Genomic DNA, 13,277 nt, shown 5'->3' with positions numbered 1-13,277 from the left:
AAGTGATCAAAGTTAACCAAGAAAAGAACAGATGTCATGTGCCTCTTAATGTCCTCCTGAGAAGGACAGTCATCACTTATCCAGTGCTCTTGCTTCCCTTTCCCTCACATGAATTGAGTTTACTTAGAAGGGAATAATCAGACCAGCCCAGATTGAGGAGCTTTCTCCAAAACAATTGGCCTGCACATTTCAAAAATACCAGTGTTGAGAAAGAATGGAAAGGCTAAGGAATGTTTCCAAATTGAGGAAACGTGACATCTAAATGTCATGCGTAGATGGATCCTGAATCAGGGCAGGGATGCTCCGGAGGACAGTTTTGGGGAAATTGACAATTTAAATATGTACCATATATTAAATGTTACATTTCCTGAAACTAAAAATCCAATTGTGATTATATAATAGAATGCCTCTGTTCTGAGGGGATAATACGCCGAAGTATTTATGAGTAAGAGAACATGATGGCTGCAACTTCTTCTCAAATGGTTCAACAATGGGTGAATCCAGGTGAAGGGGACATGGATGGTCACACCTTCCTGTAGATGTGAACGACGAACAAAGAGGAACCTTAGCCTTCTTAGCTATGTGCCGTTCACTCTTGTATTCTAAGCCAGAGCTTGTGCCTTTTCAGGTATCGGATTTGGAGGGATGCTGCCAACTGGCTGAGGATTGATCCAGACACTGGTGCCATTTTCACTCGGGCTGAATTAGACAGAGAGGACTTTGAGCATGTGAAGAACAGCACGTACACGGCCCTCATTATCGCCACCGACAATGGTAAGGATGTTCTTAGGGTTTGGCCTTGGCCGCCTCACCCTCCCGGCTCGTTTGCTTCTTTGCCCCCCACCTTTCTTTTAGAGGCAAGAGTTCATTCTTCCTCTTTTATCCTTAAACAAAAAACATACGATTTTCAAGGGCACAAATAATTTAGGTCAAGTAGAAGTGCTTTTCACCATTCCCTCTTTATACCTGAACCCACTCCTTCCCCACAGGAGCCAGACTGCCTGGGTCCAGAGCCTAGGACATAATACCTATGTGACTTTGGACTTACAAGCTTATTTCTATGTCCCTCAGTTCCACTATCTGACAAAATGATAATACCCCATCTAGATTTTTAATGAATTCATTTATGTAAACATGCCTAGAAGAGTGTCTGCTACATAGTACTACTCTATAAGGACTATCATTATTTTTATCATCATCATTATTAGTGAAATGTGACTCCCTCTGGGCTGTTTCTGTGTGTTTGAATTCAATTTTCTGCATATGAATTATAGTTTATTATAAAGCCACTATCTAGTTTATAGCCTGGTTTTATTGTAAAAACCATTATTTTATACATGTTGATTTCTATTAAATTTTTCATTTACTTGATATGTAATTTATTATTATTTACAATATGTCTTTAAGACACAGATTTACTTTGGCACTTTATAGATTTACCTCTTGGTAATAAAGAAATGTTACCTAGGGCTGCCTGGGTGGCTCAGTATGTTAAGCATCCAACTCTTGATTTTGGCTCAGGTCATGATCTCATGGTTCGTGAGTTTGAGCCCCACAATGAGCTCTGCCCTGACAATGTGGACCCTGCTTGGGATTCATTCTCTCTCTCTCTCTCTCTCTCTCTCTCTCTCTCTCTCTCTCTCTCTCTGCCCCTCTCCTGTACACACATGCTCTCGCTCGCTCTGTCTCAAAAATAAATTTGAAAAATTAAAAAATAATAAACTGTTACCTGGATCTAGCATAATTTAATTATTCACACATTAAAGAACACTGGGATGGTTTCTACTTGGTCATTATTTCCAAGACTTTCATACGTAAACATCCTTGTACATGCCTCTATGTGCAAGTATTTCCCCTGGCTAGATATTTAGAAATAGAATTATTGTTAGAACCTACTCACTTCCTGACATTGTGAATGAGTCTCTTTCCCTCACTAACTTACCAGCTTTCTGAAGTAGTTGACAATCTAGAAAACACAGCAAAGCGAGTAAGGCCATGATGGAGCTGGACGGATGGCTGTTGAATGGTGCAGCCTCCATCACATTGTGAATGTGCTGGGGAAAGATAAACCTGTTAGAATTTAAAGCCTGTCCCTGGAGCTGTCATTTGGGAGTTAGTGAGGAAGGCAAGTTAGACCTTGACTGGGTCCCATTTGCAGCCTGAAGCAGGCTCCAGGCTCTGAGCTGTCAGCACAGAGCCCGACGTGGAGCTGGAACCCACAAACCGAGAAATCGTGACCTAAGCTAGAGTCAGACGCTTAACTGACTGAGCCACCCAGGCGGCCCATGTTTATTTATTTTTGAGAGAGAGAGAGAGAGAGAGAGAGCGTACACAAGCTGGGGAGGGACAGAGAGAGGGGGACAGAGGATCTGAAGTGAGCTCTTCACTGACAACAGAGAGCCCAAAGCGGGACTTGAACTCATGAACCCTGAGATCATGACCTGAGCCAAAGTTGGATACTTAACCAACTGAGCCACCCAGGTGCCCCTAATTAGAAAAAATTTTAAATGGCCCCTGCTGGGTTTTTGGGTTTTTTTTTTTTTCCTCTCCCGTAAGGTAAAAGGATTCATTCATGGATGAATGCATAAATAAAATATGGTATATGTATACAATGGAATATTAAAACATGGATAAATCTTGGGGGCATTATGCTAAGTAAAAGCCATGTCACTAAAAGATAAATACTGTATAGTTTCACTTAAGGTGTGAAAGTGGTCAAATTCATAGAAACAAAGTACAATGGTGGTAAGGGGCGGGGAGGGGGCTGGGGAGAGAAGGAAAGCAGGGAGTTATTTAATGGCTACAGAGTTTCAGTCTTGCAAGATGACACTGTTCTGGAGATCAATGTGAATATACTTATACTGTTGAGCCTAAAATGTAAAATGAACTTTAAAATGGTTAACATGGTAAATTTTATGCTATGTGGGGTTTTTTTTAAAGCCATCATTTTTTTAAGGGTAAAAAGAAAAAATAATCACCACATTCTTGCCACCCAAGCATGATTAGAGGTTTGAGATAATAGTCCTGTGCATTTTTTTCTATAACAAACTAATATTGGGGCACCTAAGTGGCTCACTTGGTTAAGTGCCCAACTCTTGATCTCAGCTCAGGGTTGTGAGTTGGAGCCCCACGTTGGGCTCCATGGTGGGCATGGAACCTACTTAAGAAAAAAAAAAAACCACACTAATATTAATGATGATGCTTGAGTGTCTACTCTTTCTACCATTTTATGCTAGATGCTAGCATAAAATGGTAGAATACGTATGTCAGAATGTAAAAGAAATGCACACAGAAGTGTCCAAGTCTTTTTTTCCCCAAGTCTACTTTGAAAATCAACTTGCAACTTGTAGCCATTTCAAAAGCTCAACCCTTTGATAATGACCTGAAAGCCAGAGAAGTTCGGAAAGGGAGAACTGGTAGGGGGACAAAGAGGAATTCTTGGAGTGGTTCAAGTTTAATGGATGCATAAAGGTACATGCAAAAGAGTAGGGAGCCTGTCCTTGGTGTGAGCAATAACTTGAATAATTGTTGTTAAAGTGGGGAATAGCGTGTTGGAGAGCTGCCTGACCAGAAGTGAAGATGCCCTGAGATGGGGAGGGTGGGGCCTGGTGATGAATCTCTGAAGAGCCAAGCCAGGATTGGCGTTTGGTCTGATTCGAGGCAGTAGAGCTTCATGAATGCTCCTGAGCTGTGGCATTTCCTACATATTTTCTCTTAGGTTCTCCACTTGCTACTGGAACGGGAACCCTTCTCCTGATCCTCTCTGATGTGAATGACAATGGCCCCGTACCAGAACCTCGAAGTATGGATTTCTGCCAGAAAAATCCACAGCCTCATATCATCAACATCTTTGATCCAGATCTTCCCCCCAACACATCTCCCTTCACGGCAGAACTAACGCACGGGGCAAGTGTCAACTGGACCATTGACTACAGTGACCAAGGTGGGAACTGGAGTCTTACTCTGACCCCATGCTTTTCCCTGCTCCTGTCCCCCACCCACTTCTGAAAGTCCCTTCTCAGCTTCTCAGATGTCACCTCTTTTGTCTGACGCTTGTTTATTTGCCCCATCTGCATTTGAGGCATTCCCCCAAAGGTCCCTTTCCTTTCCTGGTATCTGACTCTGTAACATACTGCACAGTGATCTTCCACCCAAGCAGCTCCGTTTTCTTTACCCTAATAATTCTAGAATGAGGTTGTTTTGTTTGTTTGTTCTTTTTCTCCTGATCCCATCATTTATTTTTGTTGCTTCCTCCAGCCCGTGAATCTCTAATTTTGAAGCCAAAGAAAACCTTAGAGTTGGGCGACTACAAGATAAATCTCAAACTTGTGGATAACCAGAACAAGGACCAGGTGACCACCCTAGATGTGTACGTTTGTGACTGCGAAGGGGTCGTCAACAACTGCAAGAGGACCATGCCTTACGCTGAAGCGGGGTTGCAAGTTCCTGCCATTCTGGGCATTCTCGGAGGAATCCTCGCCTTACTAAGTAAGTATGCCTGGCAAGCGTTTCAGTCTTTGGCTTCTAAACTGGGGGAGGTTTATCTGTTACTGAGCATTTTAAAGTTGAGTTCGCCAGGACTGGAAGGGAGCACTGTTCCATTAAATCAACAGGAGCCCAGTCCGTCTATTTTGTTGTTCTTTGAATCCTTCAGGGCAGTGCATACAAATCGCCTGCATGAGAATTCTGATCTGGGGTGGGACCTCACATTCCACCTTTGTCACCAGCTCCCAGGGGGTGCAAATGTTGGAGGTTCTTAGAGCAACCTGGAGCAGCAAGTCTTTAGGGTACTATTCTCATCAGCATGGTCGGAGCTACCAACTCATCACCCCCACCTTCCGTCCTGGAGAAGGGATGAGAGAGGAAGTGGAAGGCACGTATCTGGAAAGTGCACCTTCACTCCCATTCCAATGGCTCAAACACAACCACGCCTAGAATGTCCCACCCTAACTGAGTGGCCATGTGCCCATTTAACACTTGGCAGAGAGTGGGGGTGGAGTGTAGGGTGCATAGTGAGTATCAATGACTATCAGGACAGAGTGGGGGAAAGACCGTGTATAATTAGGGGCTGAAAAGGGCGGTCCAGGTCATGAATGCCTTTGCATTCAGAAGAGGGGGCCTCTTGAGGGAGCCTCAAGGAAGGTTTGGTGGAAGATGTAGGATTGTTGGGACGGGGACTAGTGGCATCCAGATGGACAGAGGGGCATTCGTGATGGTTCCCACACTACCACACTAGTGAAGGCACAGAGAGGAAGGGGAGGCAGGGAGGAGACCAACGTGGCTGGAGTAGAAGAAAGTTCTTAGAGGGAGCAGTGGGGCCACCTCTGGGGTTTCAAGTCGACTCAGCACAGGTGTTCTTTCCCCTGCCACTTGCTGCTTCAACAGATTCATTTGCTCCTGCCCTTTGCTGCTTGTGTCATCTCCAAACCCAGAAGGAAGGAGAGTGTTGTTTAGAATTCAGTGAGCTTTCTGGACTTGTGTTCCTCAGAATTCACATGGCTTTATTGCCACCGTGGGATGAGGTTAATTCACCTTCCTGTGTCATCAGCACAGGCGTGACAGTACAAGCCCTGCCTGCCCACTTCGTTCCCACTCCAATTATATTTGAACAGGCCAGTCTGCTCTGGGGACAGCAGTTACAAACTAGTACTTTCATTCTGAGGAAAATGTTCAAGACTGCAGTTTACCCTTAAAATACCGATTTTTTTAGTAATAGCCTTACCTCAATTTGTTTGGGGTATATTTTATTAGACACAGAGGCCAAGGACAACATGGCAGAAAGCTTAAATGTGGAACAACATTGAAAGCAGAAGCAATGCCAGGATCCACACTTCTAGCTTCTTGTTCCTTGTGGGCAAGCATAGAATTTAGCCTTCTAAAGGTGATTCTACAAAGATGCCAGGACATGTGGATGTTCACGTAATCCCTCAATATTTGATTGCTTGCTTTGTGCCACGCTTTTTGAGGATCCCACTGGGGTTACTGAGGTTTTGGTACAGTGTATGGAGTGGTACTTCCTGAAGCAGTAAAAATATGTAGTTACTTTTCTAAAGGTATAACATTTGAGTAACGTTTGATCAGTAACATCTTCTTGGAGATGATAACCTGCTCCTTGCTTTTACTTGCTCTATGCTCCAGGTGGATGGTGACTGTTGGCATCTTATATGGTCTTCAGGGCCGTGTCCTCGGTGCCAAGGCAGGTCTAGGCTGACCCAGCAAGTGCTCACTGTTCCTGTTTATGGATTGTGATCAAGGAAGTTTGCTTATCTGAATAAAGTCTTGGAAACTTGCTGATTTCAGAAACAATAGGGAGTTTGGGTACTTCTAAGAAATCTTTTCCCCAAGTCTATGCAACCTCCTGTTTTCAGTCCAATAATACTGTTTCAGTAGGATGTCCTTTCCCTCCTCCCTCCCCCTGTAGGGTGTCCTTTAGAGGTACTTGGGCACAAGCATCTATGAAGAAAACACATTGAATCATAATTTTTTCATTCACAATAAGTAGTTTAAAAGTTTTTAACAGCTGTTAATCATATATACCCTAGAAACATCCCATGATCAGATGAAAACTTTGGAAATTAAACAGATCGTAGAGCTTGCCCACATGATTTTTATCTTAAGATAAGGGAATATACCAGGTGATTATATGGTCTGTGTCCCATTCCTCTGAACTGATTAGAAATAATGTGCACCTGTCAATCACATTTAGGGTGACTCAGCCCTGTTCACAAACCTCTAATGGTTCCAACTCAGAATCAAAGCCAAAGTCCTTCTAGCAGTTGACATATCCCTGCCACCCCTCTATTTGCTTCTTTCCCCCTCACTCACCCTGCTATGGCCATGCTGACTTCACTTTTCTTAATCATGCCAATCATGCTTCTGCCTCAGGTCCTTTGTCCTTACCACCATTTCCTCTGCCTGGAGCATTTTAACTCAGATTCTGAGAAATGACTGACTGGTTTAATAAATCCAGTTAGGGGCGCCTGGGTGGCTCAGTCAGTTAAGCATCCTATTTCGTCTCAGGTCATGATCTCCCAGTTTGTGAGTTTGAGCCCTGAGTCTAGCTCTGTGCTGAAAACTCAGAGCCTGGGGCCTGCTTCGGATTCTGTGTCTCCTCTTTCTGCCCCTCCCCCACTCATGCTCTGTCTGTCTCTCCCAAAATTAAATAAACATTAAAAAAGATAAACAGTCCAGTTGAAGACACGCTTGAATTCCCATGTAATTGTCCACTATGTTATACTGTATACGTTAACTTCAGGTATATGAGCATCGCCATGTGGGTTGTCTGATAGCCATCTGTCTGGTAGGCGAGGCAGTGGTGCTGTGTGATAGCTGCTTTTTATGGCCTTCCTGACCTGTGGCTCTCCTTGTTCTCTCTTCCCCACACCAGTCCTGATTCTGCTGCTTTTGCTGTTTGTTCGGAGGAGAGGGGTGGTCAAAGAGCCCTTACTACCCCCAGAAGATGACACCAGGGACAATGTTTATTACTATGATGAAGAAGGAGGTGGAGAAGAGGATCAGGTACCTTTTTAAAACTGTGGCAAAAAGCTATGTGGTGATCTTTGTTTGGAAGAAGCAATGATTAGGAGAAGGTAGGCATTTAAAATACCGTTGTTCTGTTCAGCACCCAGATGAATGGACAGATGCAAAGGGCAGTTAAATAACTTGCCCAAGTCACACAGGTAGGAAGCACTCAAACCAAGTAGTCTGACTCAAGCCTGTTCTCCTCATGGCTGTTCTCAGGACATGAACTTCAAATTATTTAGACATAAAGCACTTAATCTGTTGTGATATTTTGTCCCTTGAGTTTATAGGTATGCTAAACTTTTGCCTTTCTTTTTGTAGATGTTAAATCTTCAGGCCTTCTTTATTTTCCCTGATTTTGGAGATGATCTTACCTTGCCCCGGAGTTTTTTTGTTTTGTTTTGTTTTGTTTTTGTTTTTTAAAGTAACCTTAATGCCCAACGTGAAGCTCAAACTCAGGGACCCGAGATCAAGAGTCGCATGCTCTACTGACTGAGCCAGCTGGGCACCTTTCTGGAGAGTTTTTGAAAGTGTATTCTATCTAGAAAGGGAACCTTGGGCCCCATCTCGGAGTTCTGCTTTTGACTCCCGCCATGCATGAGCACATTTGCTGAGCAATGTGGTCTGGAAGAATAGCCTGTCTTGCATAACATATTAAGGGGTGCAGAGAAATGTCCTTCAGGCATTTGTGGGACAACTTCTGGTCTCAGCTACTGTCTTAGTCTGTGTGGACCGCTATAACAACATACCACAGACATTGCTTCAAAACCACAGAAATTCATCTCTCACAGTTCTGGAGGCCGGGTTGTTTAAAATCAAGGCACCAGCAGATGTGGTGTTTGGTGGTGGCTTGCTTCCTCCTTCATAATCAGCCATAATGTACTCGCACGGCAGAAAGGAATCTCCAGGGTGTCTTTTATTAGGGCACCAGTCCTCTTCCCGACGGCTCCATCTACCCTCCTGACGTAATCACTTCCCAAAAGTCCCACCTTCAAATACCACCACCTTGAGCATTAGGTTTCAATGTATGAATTTTGTGAAGGACACAGGTATTGAGTATATATGGCAGCTAGGCTCACAAGAATCTGTGGATCGGCTAGGACTTAGTTAATAAGGTATAAGAGCCTACATCCTTACCACAGGTGCTCCTCATGATCATTTGATGTCTTTCCTTTTTTTTTTTTTTTTTTTTTAATGTTTATTTTTGAGAAAGAGACAGAGTGTGAGTGGGGTAGGAGCAGAGAGAGAGGGAGGCACAGAATTCGAAGCAGGCTCCAGGCTCTGAGCTGTCAGTACAGAGCCTGATGTGAGACTTGAACTCACAAACCATTGAGACCATGACCTGAGCTGAAGTCGTATGCTCAACCGACTGAGCCACCCAGGCACCCCTGATGTCTTTCCTTCTAGGGCTATTGTGAAAACTCTTAGGTTGAAAACTGTCATTTTAGTTTACACTGGCAAATGCTTGCAACTATTGACAGGGTATTTTCTGATACCAGAATCTATAATCCAAATGTATCCCCTTATTTGTGACTGTTTCTTTTTACTCTGGGGTCTATTTTTACCTTTTTCTCCAAAGGACTTTGACTTGAGCCAGTTGCACAGGGGCCTGGATGCTCGGCCTGAAGTGACTCGCAATGATGTGGCACCAACCCTCCTGAGCATGCCCCAGTACCGGCCCCGCCCTGCCAATCCTGATGAAATTGGAAACTTTATTGATGAAGTAAGTTAGCAAAATCAAAAGCCATGGTGCCATTCATCTCTAAACTCAGGAACAGTTGTGTTGAAAGTCAGGAAAAAGTCTTTAGATTCTTTGCTTTATGTTTTCTCCTTGTCTGATCCCTGACTGCTATTTTTTATTTGTGTCTCATCTGAATTTCAGAACTCAGAGCACTTCAAATCGTTCCTAGCGAATTTGCAAAGTCCATATGGCAAAACCAAGAATGACTTGAAAGGATTTAGTAAAAGTAGACATGAAGCTAAAGGAATTCAAAGTAGATCCAGTTTGGTTTCACTAATGAGTCTTTTTGCCCCTGCATCCCATTCCTGGTTGGGATGTGATATTAAATGTGTATCATAAGTCTACCTAAGGGCCAGAAAAATAGCATCCCTTTGTATATGTCAGAAATGCATTCAGCTTTAAATTCCAGGAGCTTAAACACATATAACAGAGGGTACCTTGTTTTTGTGCTTGTTACCTCATGAGCACAAGATGGCTGCCACACTTCCAGGCCTTGGGTCTGTGTATTCCAGTCAAGAAGAAGTAGGAAGGGTAGGGTAGAAGCCAAAAATTTTCATTCAGGCAAACTGTTACTGCCAAGTAGGGAGTTTATTCTATATGTTACAATATGACTGTTTTCAGCCTCTGTCCATCCTGACGGGCTTGTTTGTCTCCTGCCTACACATAACTTATCATTAGTATAGAGGAAAAGATTCTGCAATTTACCTGTAATGTTCTCTTTTCATGAAATATATATTAGATTTGTCTTCCTTGACTGTGGTGTCACAGGATGGTTGCATGGTCATGTGTGACTTGTTGCTCGAGGCACCTGGAGGAGGCATCTTGCCTCAGATGACCGGTGTGCGATTCCTTGCATTGAAAGATCCTTTCGTCTTCCTTCTTCTTTAGAACCTGAAGGCAGCAGACAGTGACCCCACTGCTCCTCCTTACGACTCTCTGCTTGTGTTTGACTATGAAGGAAGCGGTTCTGAAGCTGCTAGTCTGAGCTCCTTAAACTCCTCGGAATCAGACCGAGATCAGGACTATGACTACCTGAATGAATGGGGCAATCGCTTCAAGAAGCTGGCAGACATGTACGGAGGTGGTGAGGATGACTAGGGGACTCAAGACAAATGGGGAAGGAGATGGGCCCCTACATCGTGTGATAGAAAATGCAGGGCTCCTGGTTTCTCAGCTCCCTTCACTTGAGATGACTTTCTGGGGAAGAGAGTCTGCTCGGTGATGCAGTTAGGATAGTTGGAATTTCCACTTTATAGATCTAATCTGTGTGTGTTCGAATGATTTCGCCCTAATTTTTGAATCTTTTTTTCTTTCCTCACTCTTTAAGTGGTGATGCTGTCCCAAAGACCCCCATATGTTAATACTTCAGAACAATAGCTTCAGCCTCAAAAGGTTCTGCTAGCAACTTGCAGATTTCCTTAAGGGTTTTCGTCTCATTTTTTAAGGGAAGGGAGGGGTCAACTGCCCTATTATTTTGTGCGTGTGTGTGTGTGTGTGTGTGTGTGTGTAATTGTTTTTAATTTGTGTACTTTTTTCCTCCTATCACTGCACAGTGCCCCTTGTTCTACTATCCACTCTTACTCCTTCTGAACCTACATTGCCCCAGACAGGGGTTCTCTGATGCAGAAATTTGGGGGCCCTTTCAGGATAAGTGTGGTCTTAGTCTGGCCATAGTGTGACTGGGTATTATTTACTCTTAAGACCTTTAATCTTCTGAGTATATAACTTGAAATAGGTATCCATCCACTTACTTGTTGTGCATAAGAAAGTTTGTTATGTGTATGTCATTACTGGGGTGATCTGGTTCTAAACAGGAAGCCTTGACCAGAAAGGGTGGTGAGTTTTCAGGTGCCACTCCACATCTAATGTTCATCTAACACTCAAACAAGATATTCCAACACTTACGGTAGTGCCTCGAGTGCTGCAGCCAAAGACAGAAGGTGTTTGTCCCAGCGGAGAGCAACATGAAAAATGGGTTTGAAGGTGGCAGGAGACAAGTTGTTGAGCCTGGCAATTTAGGAAACTGAGGCTGAGGATGGTTGAGGTGGCTCTGCCTCTAGTCCTGAAAAAGAATAGAAGAATCTTAACATGTGACTCCAATCAGGATCCTGCTACCAGAGTTTCTTCCTGACAGCCCAGAACCCCCCAAGTGCCTGCTGTTGTTGATGTCCACAGGATATGCTGGCTGATCTGGAAACATCTGCCCCAAATTCCAAGCATGCATAGAAAACAATATCAGGGAATCCAATTTATTTTCCTTAGGGGCAGGAAGAAAATACGGCCCTAAAATGTGTCAGTAAGGGGAGTGTGGGGAGAACTCTGATTTGGATCTTCTTTTAGTTGAAATGTGAACTTCAAGAACCTTTTGACAACCATGGAAAATAATCTTATCTAAATTGCTTTACTGTCTGTCAGGTGTTTTTTGAAGAAAAAGAAAATCATCCCTGCAATCACATCTTGGAATTGTCTTGATTTTTCAACAATTTAAACTCGAATGTAGTCCTGTATAGAGAATGTCACTATAGTTTTGAGTATATATGTGTGTGGGTGTTGATAATTTTGTATTTTCTTTGGGAGTGGAAAAGGAAAACAATTCAAGCTGAGAGAATTCTTAAATATTCATTTTTATAAATTTTATTAAAGAATTTTGTTAAACATTGTCAGACACATGTTTTATTTGGTTAGCCACAATTCCATGCAAGACCAGTGGTACTTGGGCTTATTCAAAACATGGAGAAGGAAGCTTCATGTTGAAATGACTCCTCCAGAACTTTGTGTCCTTCTATTGTGGGCAGAGTGTGGGAAACTGCATTTACAAATTCACTTTACTTGAAAACTATCCATATGGTATGTGGAGAAGCCATTAACATTCTCTTCTTAATGGAAAAACTACTGTGGGCATTGCTGAGGGACCTAGTAGAGCTTCAGACAAATTCAGTCAGTCAGCAAAAGGTTTGTGTAGTCCAGTGGTTCACCCCTGGGGGAGAGTATGGCTCCCTCTCCCGGAGGACTTTGTGCAATTTCTGGAGATACTTTGATTGTGATGACATCAAGTCAAGGCCAAGGATGCTGCTGACCATCCGGCAATGCACAGGACAGCCATGTGCAACAAAGAATCATCAGGTTCAAAATGTCAGTAGTGCTGCTGTTGAGAAACCCTCTTACAGTTCTGTCACTTTCCTCTGCTGGAGTCTAGGACTTGAGATAGATATATAAATTTTTTTAAGTGGTGGTCAAATATATACACAGATCTTGACTTATGTGGTTATATCCCAATAAACCATCATAAGTTGAGAATATGTCATAGTGCATTTAATTTGCCTAAGGCACCAGACATGAGATCGTAACCCACTTTAAATGTGCTCAGAATACTTAACATTAGCCTATAGTTTAGTAAAATCATCTCACACAAAACCTGTTTTATTTATTTTTTTAATATTTATTTTGAGAGAGGGGCGCCTGGGTGACTCCGTGGGTTAAGCGTCTGACTTCGGCTCAAGTCATGATCTCATGGTTTGTGACTTCGAGCCCCACGTCAGGCTCTGTGCTCAGAGCCTGGAGCCTGCTTCGGATTCTGTGTCTCCTCTCTCTGCCCCTCCGCAACTTGTGTTCTGTCTCTCTGTGTCTCTCAAAAAATAAATAAATGTAAAAAAAAATTAATATTTATTTTGAAAGTACATCATGAATGAGGGAGGGGCAGAGAGAGAGAGAGAAAGAGAATCCCAAGCAGGCTCCACATTGTCAGCACAGAGCCCTATAAGGGGCTCGATCCCATGAACCATGAGACCATGACCTAAGCTGAAATCAATCAAGAGTGTGTATGCTTAACCAACTGAGCCACGCAAGTGTCCCTCACATTAACCTTTTTTATTTATTTTTTTAATGTTTGTTTATTTTTGAGAGAGAGAGAGCGTGAGCAGGGAAGGGCAGGGAGAGAGGGAGACAAAGAATCCGAAGCAGGTTCCAGGCTCTGAGCTGTCAGCACAGAGCCTGATGTGGCTCTGCCTCTAGTCCT

At 43.2% G+C, this 13,277-nt stretch overlaps 1 protein-coding gene across 1 annotated transcript in view; it reads left to right on the top strand.

Moving 5' to 3' along the window:
- CDH1 (cadherin 1) overlaps positions 1 to 11,925 on the top strand; it is an 81,749-nt gene extending 69,824 nt beyond the window's left edge. The window contains exons 11-16 of the mRNA XM_015069392.3: positions 629 to 774; positions 3,719 to 3,943; positions 4,258 to 4,488; positions 7,388 to 7,518; positions 9,101 to 9,244; positions 10,151 to 11,925. Coding sequence (XP_014924878.2) covers positions 629 to 774; positions 3,719 to 3,943; positions 4,258 to 4,488; positions 7,388 to 7,518; positions 9,101 to 9,244; positions 10,151 to 10,360 — 1,087 coding nt within the window. The 3' untranslated portion in view covers positions 10,361 to 11,925. The remainder of the gene's footprint in view (positions 1 to 628; positions 775 to 3,718; positions 3,944 to 4,257; positions 4,489 to 7,387; positions 7,519 to 9,100; positions 9,245 to 10,150) is intronic.
- Positions 11,926 to 13,277: the final 1,352 nt, after the last annotated feature.

Source organism: Acinonyx jubatus, chromosome E2 (assembly GCF_027475565.1).
Source record: "Acinonyx jubatus isolate Ajub_Pintada_27869175 chromosome E2, VMU_Ajub_asm_v1.0, whole genome shotgun sequence".
NCBI lineage: Eukaryota > Metazoa > Chordata > Mammalia > Carnivora > Felidae > Acinonyx > Acinonyx jubatus.
Note: the sequence above shows the minus strand (reverse complement) of the source record. Positions and strands in the feature narration are given on the sequence as shown.